The sequence below is a fragment of the Haliotis cracherodii genome, unplaced genomic scaffold, assembly GCF_022045235.1.
Source record: "Haliotis cracherodii isolate W230 unplaced genomic scaffold, xgHalCrac1.p SCAF_23, whole genome shotgun sequence".
Classification (NCBI taxonomy): domain Eukaryota; kingdom Metazoa; phylum Mollusca; class Gastropoda; order Lepetellida; family Haliotidae; genus Haliotis; species Haliotis cracherodii.
Genome location: NW_027266279.1, coordinates 6,590,680 through 6,605,531, shown reverse-complemented (window position 1 = coordinate 6,605,531; position 14,852 = coordinate 6,590,680). Strand labels below are relative to the sequence as shown.

The window sequence follows — 14,852 nt, the reverse complement described above, 5'->3', positions numbered from 1 at the left end:
GCCACTATGAAATAAAAATGAAATTCAATTTAAAATATTAAGTCGTAAGACGCAAGATAAAGATTCACGCAGATTGGGGACGCAAGTGGTAATTATAAATTGCCAGGTCTTTATGTCTCTGGATGCTCTGAGAATAGAACATACGCGCGAACAACTTCATTGTTTAACACTGGTGTTCCTTTCAGCAAATTCAAATACACACTGCGTTTGAATAATACCCGAAACAGCACGTGTATTGATACCGAGATTGTATGTTGCACTTAAAAGTTAAAATGTTCCTATAGAAACAATCCAGCCATGTCGTCACTTGTCTCCGTGCGACATCTACTGTATACATCTACTGTGTGCATAAGTTCTTAAATATTGATTGCCGTGAATTCTACGTCAATTGTCGAACCTTGGTTTGACTACACGGCGATGTTGTACCTTCCGGAATAGATGTGTCGACTACCATTGTATCAGGAAGAGGGATATAATCTGACATTGGTAATGCGTCATTAATCCAAGGGATACTTTGGACATCCAAAATCAGAGGAAGACTCTCGAGGATTACCATGATAGGAAGGATGAAAATTTCATTGAATGTTATTACGACACTCATTTTTTTGGTTAAAGAAGTTTTTGGAAGTGGATGCGGAGGCAGTTTTGAGAAAAAAGGGAAAATACTTCATCCTACGAGTAATGACGGCTTCCTCCTGACCAGTACAGGCAATACAGTGGACTGTGCTTCTCGGTGCTGGAGGAGAGAGCAGTGCTGGTCATTCTATCATAATCCCACTGATCAGGCGTGTTTCCTCGCCTCCAGATACCAGACCGTTGTTCCAGATACGTCCCACTCAGATACCGCTCAGAACTACTTTGATCTTTACAGAAAGCCAGGTAACGAATCTTATACTTCGCGGTTTCGAACAAATCGGATAGTCCAGAGAAAAAATATTTGAACAGTCCATAATTATTTGTCCATTCCTGATTTTTTGTTCTAGATTTCATCTGTCTGAATGTGAAGGTGAACTGAACCACCATTCAAATAAGCAACTGTAAAGGATCATGTATATTACAACTGTCAAGGGGTCTTTTACATTGTCTCTGTTCTTTTTGCACTGTGCCCAATATCGATTTCCGTTAAGCCAAAAAAAATTTCCGCATTTCTGTCACTTTTAGTGAGGATAAAGAGGCAGAATTTTCTTTTATAATGACGGTATTATTTGTTTTGAAAGGTTCTGATTAGATTAGAGTCTGCTTTGGTGTGTCTTCATTGGACATACTTTTGTCAATCATTCTTAGACCCGTTAGAATTGGCCAAACTTCCTCGCAAACTGCACATGTCCTGTCCTCAAATGTCACATGGAGGATATTTATGAGGAAGTGTAATAACTGCATGCACATATTGTTTTCTCAGTAAATTTGAGATGACATTTGCTTTCATTTTGACAAATTGTTCCGAGGTGAGGTGAAATGGGGTTTAACGTCGCGTCCAAGATTATTGCACTTATATAGCGACGTGCATGCACGTGTGTGTGTGGCTGCTTGTACTAGTCTGGGCTGATGCCGATTTATAGCGCTAAAATGAATACCCCACTCAGACACAGTATACTGACTCCGAACCGACCAGTCCTTGTTTTAGCCCCTTAATGCCGAGCGCCAGACAGGGTAACATAAAGTACCATCTTTTAACGTCTTTTGGTATGACGCGGTCGGGGATCGAACCCCTGACCTTGAGCTCTCCGGACGGACGCTCTACCACTAGACCACGGAGGCGGTCTCAAATTGTTCCGAACCTTATAGAGATGCTAGAATGTCTGTGGCCATCGCGCTGGGTGATAAATGGGGGCGGTCGGGTAGCCTAGTGGTTAAGACCCGGGTTTGATTCCCGACATGGGTACAGTTTTTGAAGCCCATTTCTGGTGTCCCCCGCCATGATATTGCTTGAATATTGCTAAAAGCGGCGTAAAACCATACTCACTCACGAGTCTTAAATGTATACTGTATACGGCATTGAAGAAAACTCACTTATTCACTCACTGACATTAAGCTGGCAGACCTTGATACCACTGATCCCGTTCAAAGCCCATCACTCTCCCGAAATTTATTCTATTAACACTCTGTTTAGGTGGATACTCTACTTGCAAAGAACTTCAACTGGCCAACTCAAATGCAACGGATTCTGATTACTGGTTGTATCCTGCAGCAAGTCATGTCCACTACAATATTGTCAAGGTGTACTGTTACGATATGGGGACCAGCAACCCGCAAGAGTATATTAGTCTGCCCACGCCAAACACAGGGGAATATCCTAACGAAACCTACCAAAAATGCGTCACTCATGTCTTCACCCTGACGGGTTGCCCTGGAAACCAGGGCATCTATACCTACAGCAAAATAAAGATCGACCTAAGTGTAAGTCACATCGTGGTGTTGTGTGATGCTTATATTACCTTTGCGTGGAGTTTGCAAACCTCCTTTCTCACTGGCACTTACTTTTCGGGAGACCCGTGAAGATTCCGGGGTAGAATAGGACTTCAGCAACCCATGCTTGCCATAAAAGGCGACTATTCTTGTAAAAGGCGACGAACGGGATCGGGTGGACAGACTCGCTGATTTGGTTGATGCTGGTCATCGATCCCAATTTCGTGGATCGATGCTCGTGACATCAATCACTGGATTGTCTGGTCCAGACTCGATTATTTACAGACCGCCGTCATATAGCTGAAATATTGCTGAGTGCGGCGTAAAACAACAAACCTACCAACCAACCAACCAACCAACTACTTTACGGGATAAGGTGATCGGGTTTGGTTGACAGAGTGGCGTCTTGTGGTTACCCGGATTGTCTGGCCCAGACTCGGGGGACACGTGTGTCCCAGTCGTCTGAGGCACTGCGATTCGCTGTGCAGAGTTGCGTCCCTTGGGCACGCCAGAAACCTATGGTTGTTGGTTCGAATCCCGGTTTACCCCGATGTCTCTAGGTTTGTCAGCACCATATCCGTGCTCTTGGGTTTCACCGAAGTGGTAAACGTCTAAGACCTGCACCACATCGGGCTTTCCTCCCACATTAAGCTGACACGCCGCGATATAACTGGAATACTGTTAAAAGCGGCGTTAAACCCAACTCACTCACTCACTCACACTCACTCTTATTCTTATCTGCAGACTATGCATGTGAACAGGGCTACCAGGACCTTCATGACAGTGTCCGGGAAACCACGAGACTACGCATGGGTTGGAGATTGTTACACGGAGCTGGACAACTCTTACACGTGCGGCCCTAAAGGAAGTTTCACAATCAACACCGACGGCACCGGTCTTATTGTCGATCCGGCGGTAAGTGTAGAAATACTATCTCAAAGTCGAAAAGACAACCCGGATTAAACATTAACATGACCTAGAGAAATACAAACCCAACCAATGAGATGTGTGCCATTTTATTTCCTTTCATGACCATATTCAGGCTCAAACAAGCCTCGTGAAATACATTGGAAATATGATGACGTGTAGTTGTCCGATTTTCGATCACGAACGTTGATACTACTTAATTTCGTTTATCCGACATACTCGTTAATCCGACATAATCACACGCAGCCATCGATGTCGGATTAACGGGACTTGGCTGTATAACTAATGTGATCTCTGCATGCGCTCGGTATCCCCGCAGTGTTTGTACACAAAGTCACCCTCGTTAAGTTGGACAAAGGATGCTCGGTACTTAGTGAGGGTTATTGTATTTCATGTGGTCATTGGGAAGAGTGGGTGATTTGGGTTCAACGCCGCTTTTAACAGTATTCCAGTTATATCACGGCGTGTCAGCTTAATGTAGGAGGAAAGTGATGCAGGTCTCAGACGTTTGCCACTTCAGTGAAACCCACGAGTAAGGGTATGGTGATGGCAAATATAGAAACATGATCAAAGCGAGCCGGGATTCGAACCCATAATCATAGGTTTCTGGCGTGCCCAAGGGACGCAACTCTGCACAGTGAATCGCGGCGTCTCAGACGACTGGCCACCCGTGCCCCCTCATTGGGAAGAAAACACCTAAGCTTGTTTGTGACATTATCACTGTGGACCATTTGACGAAAAACTATTACGACAGAAACATTGTGCGTTAAATGCCGGTATACACGAACAATTTCAGTGCAGTGTAGAGTAACTTAGCGTGTAAAAGACAGTTAGTAACTCTACAGTAACATGTGCATCGACGGAATCAATACCAAACTGCCACATTAACAGGTCGGACAATTCCTGGCAGGAGACATAAGAGAAAGCAGACCCTTGCAACACCCGGCCCCGATGTCGAGGTATTTGCATACATATTGCGTGCAAGGCACCGCCGAGTACGCACCGTCTCTGTAACGACTGAACTAATATCCCTTGGCCCTAGACTATTTATTGTGGTAAGTGTGTTGGGTTTATGTCAGTACTGCGAAGTAAACAGTAGAAAAACAATCTGCAGGCCTTGACAACTAGAAGTTGTGGCATGACTTTCTATGTATTAACTCATGAATTAATAACAAAAACAATCCCTGCAATGCATTTGCAAGTCAAGAAACATTGATCCAAATACATTCATCTGTTCGGTTCAGAACGTGTCTGGGCGACTCGTGAAGAACCCCCGACCTACCACTCCCCCGGGCAGACCATGGAGGAGGTCTACAATGTAAATAAACACTATCGATAAAACCAACGTATGTCCAATACAGTTCAAACGTCTGGAACACAAGACATAATATGTTGTGTGACGGACAAACATTCTCACTACCATTACTTCACGTTTCATTTAATTTCATATTGCATGAATCAAACCCGATAGAAACACTTGAAGTACAGTCGGTTGTATTTCCATTATTTTCAAACCTAATATCCCTTGGCCCGAGACTAATTATGTTACACAAATTTTGAGCACGTGAATTATTGTGGTAAGTATCTTGAAGTTATGTTAGTACGTCGGAGTAAACAAAAACAATCTGCAGGTCTAGACAACTAGAAGTTGTGCCATGACACATGAAATAAATTCCACTATTTCATGCATTGCTGGCGCTCGGCGTTTAGGGGATAAAACAAAGTTTGAACAGTATATTTTGTGTGAATCGGGTATCCATGCTGGCACTAAAAACCGTCATTACTGACTAAACTACGGCGCAAAAAAAGTATACACCCATTGTTGATGGTGGCTAAAAATGAAACACACAAAAATCAAATTAAAAACTTCACATTTTTAAAAGTAATCCCATATATGATATACAACGGACAAATGTATCAGAGAAGGTAATTTTTAATCATTTATGTCCAAAGAAGGATTTTTTTATTAACGGTGGTAACCATAATTTGTTCCAAGCACCTACGGCATTCGGTAATAACATCAACAGTTTAAATCATAAGTCCCAAGCACGAGAATCTGATGGCACACAAGTTCAGTAGCGTGTATGGCCACCATGTGCGTTGACAACTGCCACACAATGCCTCCGCATGGACCTTGTGATTCTTGTGAACACATGATTGGGAAGACGACGCCATTGTTGCTGCAAAATGGTGCCAAGATCTTGCAAATTCTGCTGTTGGTTCGGGAGAGTGCGCAGACTTCTGCCAAGAGCATCTCAGACGTGTTCGATGGGATTGAGGTCGGGAGACCTTGACGGCCAGTCCATGACGTTGACTCCCGCATTCTGTAGGAAATTCCTTGTCAAAATTGCTGTGTGGGATCTGGCATTGTCGTGTTGGAAGATCAAACCGGGTCCATGTGCTGCCATAAAAGGCAGAAGTTTTGGTGCCAGTACATGGTCGCAGTAAGCAGCAGCGTTGAGGTTGCCATGGATGACAAGAAGCCTGGAACGTGCATTGCCACAGAAAGCACCCCACACCATGACACTTCTGCCTCGAAATCTGTCAACTTCCTGCACACAACACTGGGCGTAACGTTCATGACGGCGCCTCCGCACCCTCGCCCTACCATCAGCAAATCGAAGATTAAATCGGGATTCATCACTGAAGACGACTTGATTCCAATTCCTCTGAGTCCATCGAAGGGGCGCTGTGCCCACAATTGACGTTGACGTCTGTGTAATTGAGTCAGAATGGGCCCGCAGTATGGCCGTCGTGCTTGAAGGTGAGCAGTTCTCAGACGGTTTCGAACAGTTTGCGCACTCAGTCTATCCCTAAACAGTTCTGCGAATAGAGGGACACAACTCAGCATAGCAAATAGAGGGACACAACTCAGCATAGCGAATAGAGTGACACAACTCAGCGTAGCGAATAGAGGGACACAACTCAGCATAGCGAACAAAGGGACGCAACTCACCATAGCGAATAGAGGGACACAACTCACCATAGCGAACAGAGGGATGCAACTCAGAATAGCGAATAGAGGGACACAACTCAGCATAGCGAATAAAGGGACACAACTCAGCATAGCAAATAGAGGGACACAACTCAGCATAGCGAATAGAGGGACACAACTCAGCATAGCGAACACAGGGCCACAACTCAGCATAGCGAATAGAGGTCCACAACTCAGCATAGCGAATAGATGGACACAACTCAGCATAGCGAATAGAGTGACACAACTCAGCATAGCGAATAGAGGGACGCAACTCAGGATAGCAAATAGAGGGACACAACTCACCATAGCGAACAAAGGGACACAACTCAGCATAGCGAATAGAGGGACACAACTCAGCATAGCGAATAGAGGGACGCAACTCAGCATAGCGAATAGAGAGACACAACTCAGCATAGCGAATAGAGGGACACAACTCAGCATAGCGAATAGATGGACACAACTCAGCATAGCGAATAAAGGGACACAACTCAGCATAGCGAACAGAGGGACAAAACTCAGCATAGCGAATAGATGGACACAACTCACCATAGCGAACAAAGGGACACAACTCAGCATAGCGAATAGAGGGACACAACTCAGTGTAGCCTTGAAACCCTTGATCGTCAAACACTTGAATCATTTCGGCCTTCCTACGACATCAAGCTAACACAATGATATAACGTTTGATTTGGCGTTAAACACAGACAGACGGACAGAATATTTTATTTTCGTCTGCCCCCAGATACAGATAAAATCAACATATACAACAATACATAACTGAGCCATCCCTTACGCTATTATGAGAGATGTAGTTATATACATATAATATTTAGTATAAACGCATGTAATATTTCAGCTGACCTGGAAGAAGTCAGGATACAAGGCCAAAGTAGAGATGACCAAGTCTCAAGGTGGCGCTGTCATCAACCTCCTCTGTGGCGGTTACCCAGGCAGCTGTGCCCCTCTCTACCAGATGACACTTCACATCAATATAGCAAACAGTAAGTAACGTCGCCCACGAGAATTATATTAGGGTGAAGAGTTATATGCTTTGGTTCTACGATTTGGGGAGGGGGTGGGGTGGTGAGCTCATGGAGCTGAGTTTATTCACCTCCCTTCGAACCCAGGGCCGGGTACCTGGTGATCGTAACTCCCATACTTTGACATAGACTTTCCGCGAGAAAGCGATAACACAGACGAAACAACGATCGCACGAGGCGAGAAGCGAAAGCAGGAGACGAGAAAGCGATACAATGCCACGAAAAGGCCCGGAAGCGACAGAACGAGAAAGTGTTCGGACGAGACGAGAAAGACATAGAACGAGAAAGCAATTGAGCGAGAAAGCGATATTTCCCATCATGCCGTACATTAAAACGGTTTTGTTGATGTTCAGCGATCATTGCTTTCATTTTCACCGCCTTTTGGCCTTTCATACCTACAATTTTTCAACATTTTGTTGCAGATAGGTGAGGTGAAATTGGGTTTAACGTCGCGTCCAAGAATATTGCACTCATATAGCGACGTGCATTTTCGTGTGTGTTTGTGTGCTTTTACTAGTCTGATTAGCCGATTTATAGTGCTAGCTGACTGTGATTCCATGCCGCAGTCTAACATGAATACCCCACTCAGACACGGTATACTGACTCCGAGCCGACAAGTCCTTGTTTTAGCCCCTTAATGTCGAGCGCCAGACAGGGTAACAACAAGTATTATCTTTTCACGTCTCTTGGTATGACGCGGCCGGGAATCGAACCCTGGACCTTCCGCTCTCCGGGCGGACGCTTTACCACTAGACCAGGGAGGCGGTCTTGTTGAAGATAAATTTGTTAAATACATAATGCTTTCTCGTTTCGTTTGCATGCACGCATGTGTTAGCTTTCTTGTACTGTAGTAAATTAGCAAGATTCACAAACACTACAACAGAAATGTCTTTTACTTTTACTTTATTTCCCCAAAAGTCCACAGAAAGTCCGCGATTTTTTGCCTCTTTAATGGGAGTTACTAGTTTTATGCCTAACACGAACATACACCACCACAAACCCCTCTCTCCCCGGTGTTTATATCTCTCCATGTTTAAGTGAGTGAGTATGGTTTTACGCTGCTTTTAGCAATATTCCAGCAATATCACGGCGGGGGACACCAGAAATGAGCTTCACACATTGTACCCATGTCGGGAATCGAACCCGGGTTTTCGGCGTGACGAGCCACCGCTTAAACCACTAGGCTACCCGACCCCCCCTCTCCATGTTTAAACATGGCCTAGGATACTTTTGAATGTTTTGGGCTATTCATATTATTTCAGATTTTATTCATAAAACTAACCCATTCTTCCTTCAGTCTTAAAACTGAAACTTTAAAAGATACGTTGTACAGGAACAAATAATGAATTGCATATAGATCACACACTGACAAATAATTGTCAGTATTATCAGCCACTCTTTGTATTGTTTGCATTGTCCAAAGAATTATTTTGCCGGCCATCTTGCAGACTTGGACTTGACGCCGATACGTCCGATTTAGGAATGACAAGACCCATGAAGATCTGGGGTAGAATAGGTCTTCAGCAACCAATGTTTGTCGCAAAAGGGGACTATGCTTGTCGTAAGAGGCGAGTAACGGGATCGGGTGGTCCGGCTCGCTGACTTAGTTGATGTATGCCATCGACCCCAATTGCGTGGATTCGTGCTCATGATATCAATCACTGGATTGTCTGGTCCAGACTTGATTATTAACAGACCGCCCTCATATGGCTGGAATATTGCTGAGTGCGGCGTTAAACAACAAACCAAAAAAATAACCAAGGAATGACAATTATTGAGCGTTGCAGTCTAGTTTGGTTTAGAGTGTTGTTCCGTGTTGTTTGCAGTGCGTGCAGTCAGAGACCACATAGATCATATGTTCTCTGGTGCAGTGTAGTAAGTTCGAGTTCCCAGTTGGTTGCAGTGTTTATTACCCACGTGGTGAAGATACAGGTGGTAAGATACTAAATCCGTACGTCACACGTGTGTCGTACAAGGTTGACCTTGTTTTATTCGTTTTGATTGGATAACCGTGACCTCTGTCACACCGGGACTACTTTTTTCATTCATAAAAAATCGCGAGACGTCATTCATTTTGCGATTACAAGGCAGAACTGAAGAAATTCATGAGAACGAGAGATATTTACAAACACCTTATTAAACCAAACAAGATAGTCACACGCATTAAATTCGGTTTGCATTCTATATAAGTTATGCATAGAGCTTCTACAGACATATAATCGAGCTAGATCTATAAATCGATTTACAATGTACGACTGCCGATCGAGCGCGTCCCTTGAGCGTGACGCACCCGACCACTTTCGCAACTTTCAATTTGATTTAACGTAAAAGGATAAGCGTGGTGAAATGAAGTCTGTTTAAACTATCTGGACAGATATCGAGACTTACTTGGGATGATCCGGTTGTGCCATCGGTGTCCCCTTTGAAGCGTATTTTGTGGCGCTGTTTCGGGAGGTGTTGTTCATGGATGAACGAACACTACAGCACGACCAGATCACTTACAGTTCACAGTTCCGATACAAATAATTCGAAAACTCCGTGGAAGTGTGCCTGACTTCTGATTTTGTGGCCCCAAACATCCCAAATGTGAACAATAACATTCCCTATCTCTAGCGTAAAACGCTGTGAGTGGATCGCGGTTGTCTTTTCTTATTCCGGTGGCGACCTTGCCCTTCGATCGTTCGAAGCTGTCACTGACATGCAAGCAGATTTGAGTTTGTTGATTTTCACGTCTTCAGTATATAGGGTGGTACAGTTAACATGAATGTCTTTGGCGAACAGTCTGATTTCCCTCTTCCAAAATGGAACGGGCATGATATAAATTCAGCTGATAGATCAAGGAAACCGAACCATTTTGATTGCACAGACGGGACCCCGGCAGTGTGACCGACTGTTGGTCCGATATTCAAAACGCGGCGCTAATGTGACATTTCAAATTTTCTTATCGGTGTCCTGCGTACTAACAAAATGGCGCTTGAATTACCATAAGTTGAAGACTTTCTTCCAAAAGGATCTTGAGCGTCGGTGCTGGTTTGTTTGCAAACAGAACAGCAGGCGCGTGTTGTAAATGCGTATGCATTAACATGTCAACAATGCCCATATTTGGTCATATATCAATATTAATGCGCAACCAGATTTTGCAACCGGTTTCAGTTTGGTCTGTCAACGAACGAAAGTTGTTATGTATTTACACTTAAATATATATTTAACGTGGGTAATAAATAAAATACCACACTCATTCTCGTTAGATACCATTTTTACGAAACTCGTGAACTTTCTATGGTATCTGACCTCGCTTTCGCTCGGTCAGATACCATAGAAAGTCCACTCGTTTCGTAAAAATGGTATCTAACGAGAATGAGTGTAGTATTCTCTATTTATTACCCACGTGGAGAAGATACAGGTTGTAAGATACTAAATCCGTACGTCACACGTGTGTCGTACAAGGTTGACCTTGTTTTATTCGTTTGGATTGGATAACCGTGACCTCTGTCACACCGGGACTACTTTTTTCATTCATAAAAAATCGCGAGACGTCATTCATTTTGCGATTACAAGGCAGAACTGAAGAAATTCATGAGAACGAGAGATATTTACAAACACTTTATTAAACCAAACAAGATAGTCACACGCATCAAATTCGGTTTGCATTCTATATAAGTTATGCATAGAGCTCCTACAGACATATAATCGAGCTAGATCTATAAATCGATTTACAATGTACGACTGCCGATCGAGCGCGTCCCTTGAGCGTGACGCACCCGACCATTTTCGCAACTTTCAATTTGATTTAACGTAAAAGGATAAGCGTGGTGAAATGAAGTCTGTTTAAACTATCTGGACAGATATCTAGACTTACTTGGGATGATCCGGTTGTGCCATCGGTGTCCCCTTTGAAGCGTATGTTGTGGCGCTGTTTCGGGAAGTGTTGTTCATGAATGAACGAACACGACAGCACGACCAGATCACTTAAAGTTCACAGTTCCGATACAAATCATTCGAAAACTCCGTGGAAGTGTGCCTGACTTCTGATTTTGTGGCCCCAAACATCCCAAATGTGAATAGTAACATTCCCTATCTCTAGCGTAAAACGCTGTGAGTGGATCGCGGTTGTCTTTTCTTATTCCGGTGGCGACCTTGCCCTTCGATCGTTCGAAGCTGTCACTGACATGCAAGCAGATTTGAGTTTGTTGATTTCCACGTCTTCAGTAAAGGGTGGTACAGTTAACATGAATGTCTTTGGCGAACAGTCTGATTTCCCTCTTCCAAAATGGTACGGACATGATATAAATTCAGCTGATAGATCAAGGAAACCGAACCATTTTGATTGCACAGACGGGACCCCGGCAGTGTGATGCGTGTGACTGTTGGTCCGATATTCAAAGCGCGGCGCTAATGTGACATTTCAAATTTTCTTATCGGTGTCCTGCGTACTAACAACATGGCGCTTGAATTACCATAAGTTGAAGACTTTCTTCCAAAAGGATCTTGAGCGTCGGTGCTGGTTTGTTTGCAAACAGATCAGCAGGCGCATGTTGTTAATACGTATGCATAAACATGTCAACAATGCCCATATTTGGTCATATACCAATATTCATGCGCAACCAAATTTTGCAACCGGTTTCAGTTTGGTCTGTCAACGAACGCAAGTTGTTATGTATTTACGCTTTAATACATATTTAACGTGGGTAATAAATAAAATACCACACTCATTCTCGTTAGATACCATTTTTACGAAACTCGTGAACTTTCTATGGTATCTGACCTCGCTTTCGCTCGGTCAGATACCATAGAAAGTTCACTCGTTTCGTAAAAATGGTATCTAACGAGAATGAGTGTAGTATTCTCTATAGACGCTCATGTAGGCCATGTAATACACACGTCTGAGGCGGTCGGGTAGCCCAGTGGTTAAAGCGTTAGCTCGTAACGCCGAAGACCCGGGTTCGATTCCCGACATGGGTTCAATGTGTGAAGACCATTTCTGGTGTCCCCCGCCATGATATTGCTGGCATATTGCTAAAAGCTAATTCACACGTCTAAATTGGTGAATCCTGAATTATTTCCTCATTGCTTTGGAGACGACCCGCTCTTAATCCAGATTAAGCAAGACACCTACCTGACTGTTTCGAGAAACATTTGCATTACGTCCCTGTAGAGAATTAGTGAAAACTAAGCTGGTCACCGCCCTGCGATTAAACCGTTCAAATTGTATAGTGTTGTTTTTTCAGTCTAGCAGTTGATGATTGGCCCAATAACACAAAGACAATGTTTCAAGCATGACACATCTAGATTTGTTAACGGCCATCTTATACTCCGGTACAATATCTGTGAAAATAAAATTAATCAGCCTGTTCAGAGGTAAAGGTAATTTTATTTCCTGTCTCACCTCAAACAAAATAAAAAATATATACAGGTCACGTGATAAAATACATGACATTTGTGGTGAGCCATCCCGTGCATCCCATCCCATGCAACTGATAAAGCTGCGCCATTATGTTGTGAATAATGACACACGCAGTCTCTTCTGAGCGCTGTCATGATAGCATCTATACATCCAAAATGGAGTACCATCGAACAGGGACCACATGCCTATATCGGTACTTGGTCTCTGCATATTTATGGAATATTTATAGTCTGTGTGAGTGAGTGAGTAGGGTTTAACGCCGCTTTTAACATTATTCCAGTTATATCACGGCGTGTCAGCTTAATGTGGGAGGAAAGCCCGAAGTGATGCAGGTCTCAGATGTTTACCACTTCGGTGAAACCAACAAGCACGGGTATGGTGCTGACAAACCTAGAAACAAAATCGGTAAGTTTCTGGCATGCCCAAGGGGAAGCAACTCTGCACAGCAAATCGCGGCGCCTTAGACGTGTGACAGACTACTGTTGCCCTAGAAACAGGGAATAAAAAGACGATATTGAGTGACATCATCTTTTGTGCCAGACATTGAGAGAATTTTATCAAATATATTGGTATCATCTGTTACTGCCCAACCAGGGAATAATATAGATAATATTGTCTGATGTCTTCTGTTATACTGGAAACAATGAAAACAGAGACAATAGAGTGAGTGAGTGAGTTGGGTTTAACGCTGCTTTTAACATTATTACAGTTATATCACAGCCTGTCAGCTTATTGTGGGAGGAAAGCCCGAAGTGATGCAGGTCTCAGATGTTTACCACTTCCGTGAAACCCACGAGCACGGGCATGGTGCTGACAAACCTAGAAACATAATTGGGGAGAACCAGGATTCGAACCCACAATCAAAGGTTTCTGGTGTGCCCAAAGGACGCAACTCTGCACAGCGAATCGCGGCACCTTAGACGACTGGGCCACCCGTGCCCCCATAGTCTGGGTGAGCAGAGACCAACTATTAATCGTGTTTGTGTTTGTCTATATATTTTGACGTACATCTATGCATGGAGAATAAGGCGACAACGATGGCTATATACATGCAATGAACGCGTTTCCGCTAGCTTCCGGATAGACTGCGCAGTACAAGCCGTAGCGCTGAAAGGTTCGCGCACAGGTAAGATGGCCGAACCTTTTGTCTTTGACGTGAAGTTTTTGTTGTTAAAATCGAAATTTCAGAATCAGGTGGTAAAAAGCTGAAGCCAAATCGTTTTAGAAAGCGGCCATCTGATTGATCCTAGAACCCACGCTTCCGTCATTTAGATTAGGCTGGTCACTCATGGTTCGCCTTATATGGAGGTAGCATCAGATCTTGACACAGTGAGGTATCGTATCAGAGCAAAAGATCTGGTTTAATTAGATTGAAGGAACACTTATCCTGAGGATAGAGCCGAAACAAATGAGAATCGGTTGGTCACAATGTGTGACATGTAACTCCGTACCTCCTGGGTGTAGTGTTGATTATATTGCCAACAAGCTAAGACTCAATTTGCGAGTCCTCAATGCGAGATATGAATCTATTCAGGAGATTTTATGGCGTTTCCCAACTGTTAATCTTGTTCGTTTCATGTCACCTATTAAACGTTGTTTCCGGAAATGTTTCAGATGCGAGTCCTGAAAGTGCAATCTGGATGACCTGAATGCGTAACCATGACAACGTTCTGACTGCGATGACCTTGAACTCCTAGAAGTGTTACTGACTTTCCCCTGTGAATACAAACAGAGTGAAGACATAGGGTTGAGCTCATTAAACTATTACTATGTCTTTTGTGGCGCGAATGAACCTTGTAATGGTTTTGTGAGCTCGTCACGCAAAACGTCCCGACAACGTACCTTCACCAACCGTAAATACATACGTTCGCATTGAGGTGAAGTCGCTTTTGATAATCACCACAGCCTGTTTCCAGCGACAGGGAAACCAGCGTGTTCCCTGACCAATGACCAGTCAGATTACATTGTACAAACGATAATATTTCTCTTACAATTTATGCCTCAACCTTGCGGCGGCCTACTCCTCCACACATTGCTTCAGTATCAGGCAACTTTTGGATTCGCACAAAATGTATTCATTTAACTTTCGTGAGTATAC

The 14,852-nt window shown here is 43.7% G+C and overlaps 1 protein-coding gene across 1 annotated transcript; it reads left to right on the top strand.

Annotated features, from left to right (window-relative positions):
* The first annotated feature begins 416 nt into the window (after positions 1-416).
* LOC139471516 (A disintegrin and metalloproteinase with thrombospondin motifs 20-like) lies at positions 417-14,403 on the top strand. The gene is made up of 5 exons (XM_071253895.1): positions 417-879; positions 2,111-2,397; positions 3,151-3,321; positions 7,167-7,311; positions 14,369-14,403. Exons 1-5 carry the CDS (start codon positions 555-557, stop codon positions 14,401-14,403), a joined length of 963 nt encoding a protein of 320 aa, XP_071109996.1. The 5' UTR covers positions 417-554.
* Positions 14,404-14,852: the final 449 nt, after the last annotated feature.

Excerpts from the sequence above, each read along its gene's own strand:
- LOC139471516 (XM_071253895.1), top strand. The coding sequence starts at position 555 with ATGATAGGAAGGATGAAAATTTCATTGAATGTTATTACGACACTCATT. Across the intron at positions 880-2,110 it reads TGATCTTTACAGAAAGCCAG|GTGGATACTCTACTTGCAAA; the intron begins GTAACGAATCTT and ends CACTCTGTTTAG. Across the intron at positions 2,398-3,150 it reads AAATAAAGATCGACCTAAGT|ACTATGCATGTGAACAGGGC; the intron begins GTAAGTCACATC and ends TCTTATCTGCAG.